Consider the following 2447-nt stretch of genomic DNA (forward strand, 5'->3'; position numbering starts at 1 on the left):
ATCGGTCGCAGCGCTATTTTTAGAAAGAAAGAAATCGTGAAGTCCACTGGACGTAACAGTACGATTTCGCGAGTTTCGCGACGTGACGCGTGAAAGACCGCGTCTGGCGCCCAACCTTCGTTTTCGCGTGGAGCCTTCGGTCCGCGGCACGGTACGCGCGGAGCTCCCGAGGTCCTGCTCCTTTCCAGCGCGTTAACCTATCCCCTTGGTTTTTGCCGACGACCCGATCCGTCCGCCTCCCGCGCTTCTCGCGCCCGGCGACCGTACTCCCCGTCGTCGGCGCGCTTCGCCGTAAGATCCGCGCGCGACCGCGAGAGCGGGACGGCAACACCCGTCCGTCCGCGTACAACGGGAGGGCGGAGAAAATTGAAAGAAAGGAAAACCTCGTCGCAACCCATACGCACACATAACTTTCACTTCCCCTCTTCCCTCTCTGCCTTTCCTCTTCTCGTCAGAAGATTCCTGACGCCCCCGCGCAGAAATAAAAAACGCGGGTCGTAACAATAGGATATGTCATATACACTGATGTATATGCAACGTATATACATTGGATGTCAAAATGCTATCTGGGTAGTGAGACCGGGCATAAGAATCTCGTTTCCGAAATAGCTCTTCTGGAACCGCGAAAACGCATCATACAGACTCGACCATTTGTTTTTATCGAAATCCAGATTCATATCATGCATCGTATGGATAACATTCCGAATTCAGATAGAGTTTCACGTTGGTCAATTTGTAGTGACTGAATTGGCTCACATTCTGTGACATGATATTTTTCCGACCTGTTTGCAGAGCAAAGATAAGATACTGCGGCTTCTCGAGCTGAGTAGCCGTTTTAATAGCCCATGAATCTTTAGTCGTCTGTTGCAATAGCGGATACTCGTACAGATCCCATGAACGAAATCCCATATTGAGGTATTGTCCGCTTTCCAAAGCACGCAGCATCGACAGTTTGTTCACCTCGTTTAACAACACATGCGGCATGCGCCACTGTATCTTGAATATTTCAAGTTTAGGCTCCATCGCTGCATTTCCAAAGAGACAGTTGTTATCATTGCGCGATCGTATTAAAATCAATTCGTGACGGGCGTTAATCACCACGCGTTGATAATCTTCACAGAATCCCAATAGCATGCTGAGTGGTACACAAAAATTAAAGTCGCCAGTTCCATTGTTCACCACATCCCAGCCGGCATTCTTCAGAGACATCATTTTATCGAACGATGACGAGACATAGGTCTTGAGCGTGCTGGTTATTCCAACATTTCTGGCGCGATCAATCTCCACACCATCAAGTTCATATCGGATCTCGTCGAACATGAACGCGACACAATTATTTCCCAGTACTACATCAGATCCTTCGATTTGATTGGCAGTAGTTAGTTTTCCCTCGATGTACAGAAAACTTTCATGCGGCAACGTATAGAGATCCTGTTGTATTGGTATTCTTATCTCATCGCTGTGCCCGAATGTAGTGTTGGCAAACGGATTGTACGAGTGAGTCTCAATCTTGACGATGCGCTCGTCGAAGATTGGCTCTTCGTTGATATTGAGAATATCAATCATTGTTTGCGCACTGCGAATCCCAAAGAGGTTAAAAATTCCACGTTCAATGCGTTGAGTTTCTTCTTCTTGCAACAACTAGACGACTGGATATCACCGAATCTCGATGTCGCGGGCTTGGTGGTATCTTTTACAATTTGTTCCGATCCGTTCAGCACGAGCATCTCATGCACACTCGCGCGCGTTATCGCTGTCGTCGGCGTACGTGCAATCTGAGGGTGATTTCTTCTCCGCGAAAGTCGAACAATTGACTGTTCTGATCCACAACGCGTACCGTTAAATCGGTAATGCTCTGTGCGATGACTGGCAGGTAAATGATCTGCATCGGCGTTTCCGATATCTTATATCCTGGTGACACGTTCGGCGAAAATTCGTGTATCGTGTGCACAGGCTTGCTGCTGCTGTACGCACCCGCGGTCACGTTGCACTCTACGCGGATAATGTTCACATTGGTAATGTTGATTGGCAGGTCTGATTCATGCCATTTTCGCGGTTGCAGTATACGCGTCGATGAGAATCCCAGTAGCGATCCAATGTTGTTGGGCTTGCTAAAGTTTATTTCGAAGGCGCATTTGATCAATTTTCATCGTGTTGTAATTAGCGCGGAGCACAATTGGGTATTCATCGTCTTCGTCGTCACCGTCGTCGCGTTTTTCACCACCATCATTAGCTAGGAACCGACGTGGACGTTTCCATGAAAGTGCGCGTTTCAAAAATTCATTTATGACCTGCAATTCATACGATCCTACGGGAATTGTAATTTCCGCGTCGTCATAGTAAAATTTATTATTCGAAGCATTCACATTCGACATCGTATTGTAAGTCTCAAAGTTCATCAGACCGAGCTCGTAATCGTCGTCGCTCAGGTCTATGGCTGGAAAATA

The 2447-nt window shown here is 47.5% G+C and overlaps 1 protein-coding gene across 1 annotated transcript; it reads right to left on the reverse strand.

Moving 5' to 3' along the window:
• Positions 1 to 678: 678 nt before the first annotated feature.
• On the reverse strand, positions 679 to 1566 carry LOC105563738. Its single transcript, XM_012015611.1, has one exon. The coding sequence runs from the start codon at positions 1564 to 1566 to the stop codon at positions 679 to 681; it is 888 nt and encodes a 295-aa protein (XP_011871001.1).
• Between the last annotated feature and the right edge of the window lie 881 nt (positions 1567 to 2447).

Source organism: Vollenhovia emeryi, unplaced genomic scaffold, assembly GCF_000949405.1.
Source record: "Vollenhovia emeryi isolate VEMERY1.0 unplaced genomic scaffold, V.emery_V1.0 DF944244.1, whole genome shotgun sequence".
Taxonomy (NCBI): Eukaryota; Metazoa; Arthropoda; class Insecta; order Hymenoptera; family Formicidae; genus Vollenhovia; species Vollenhovia emeryi.

Bases quoted from the DNA above. Each gene is read 5' to 3' on its own strand.
- LOC105563738 (XM_012015611.1), bottom strand. From the start codon at position 1,566: ATGATTGATATTCTCAATATCAACGAAGAGCCAATCTTCGACGAGCGC.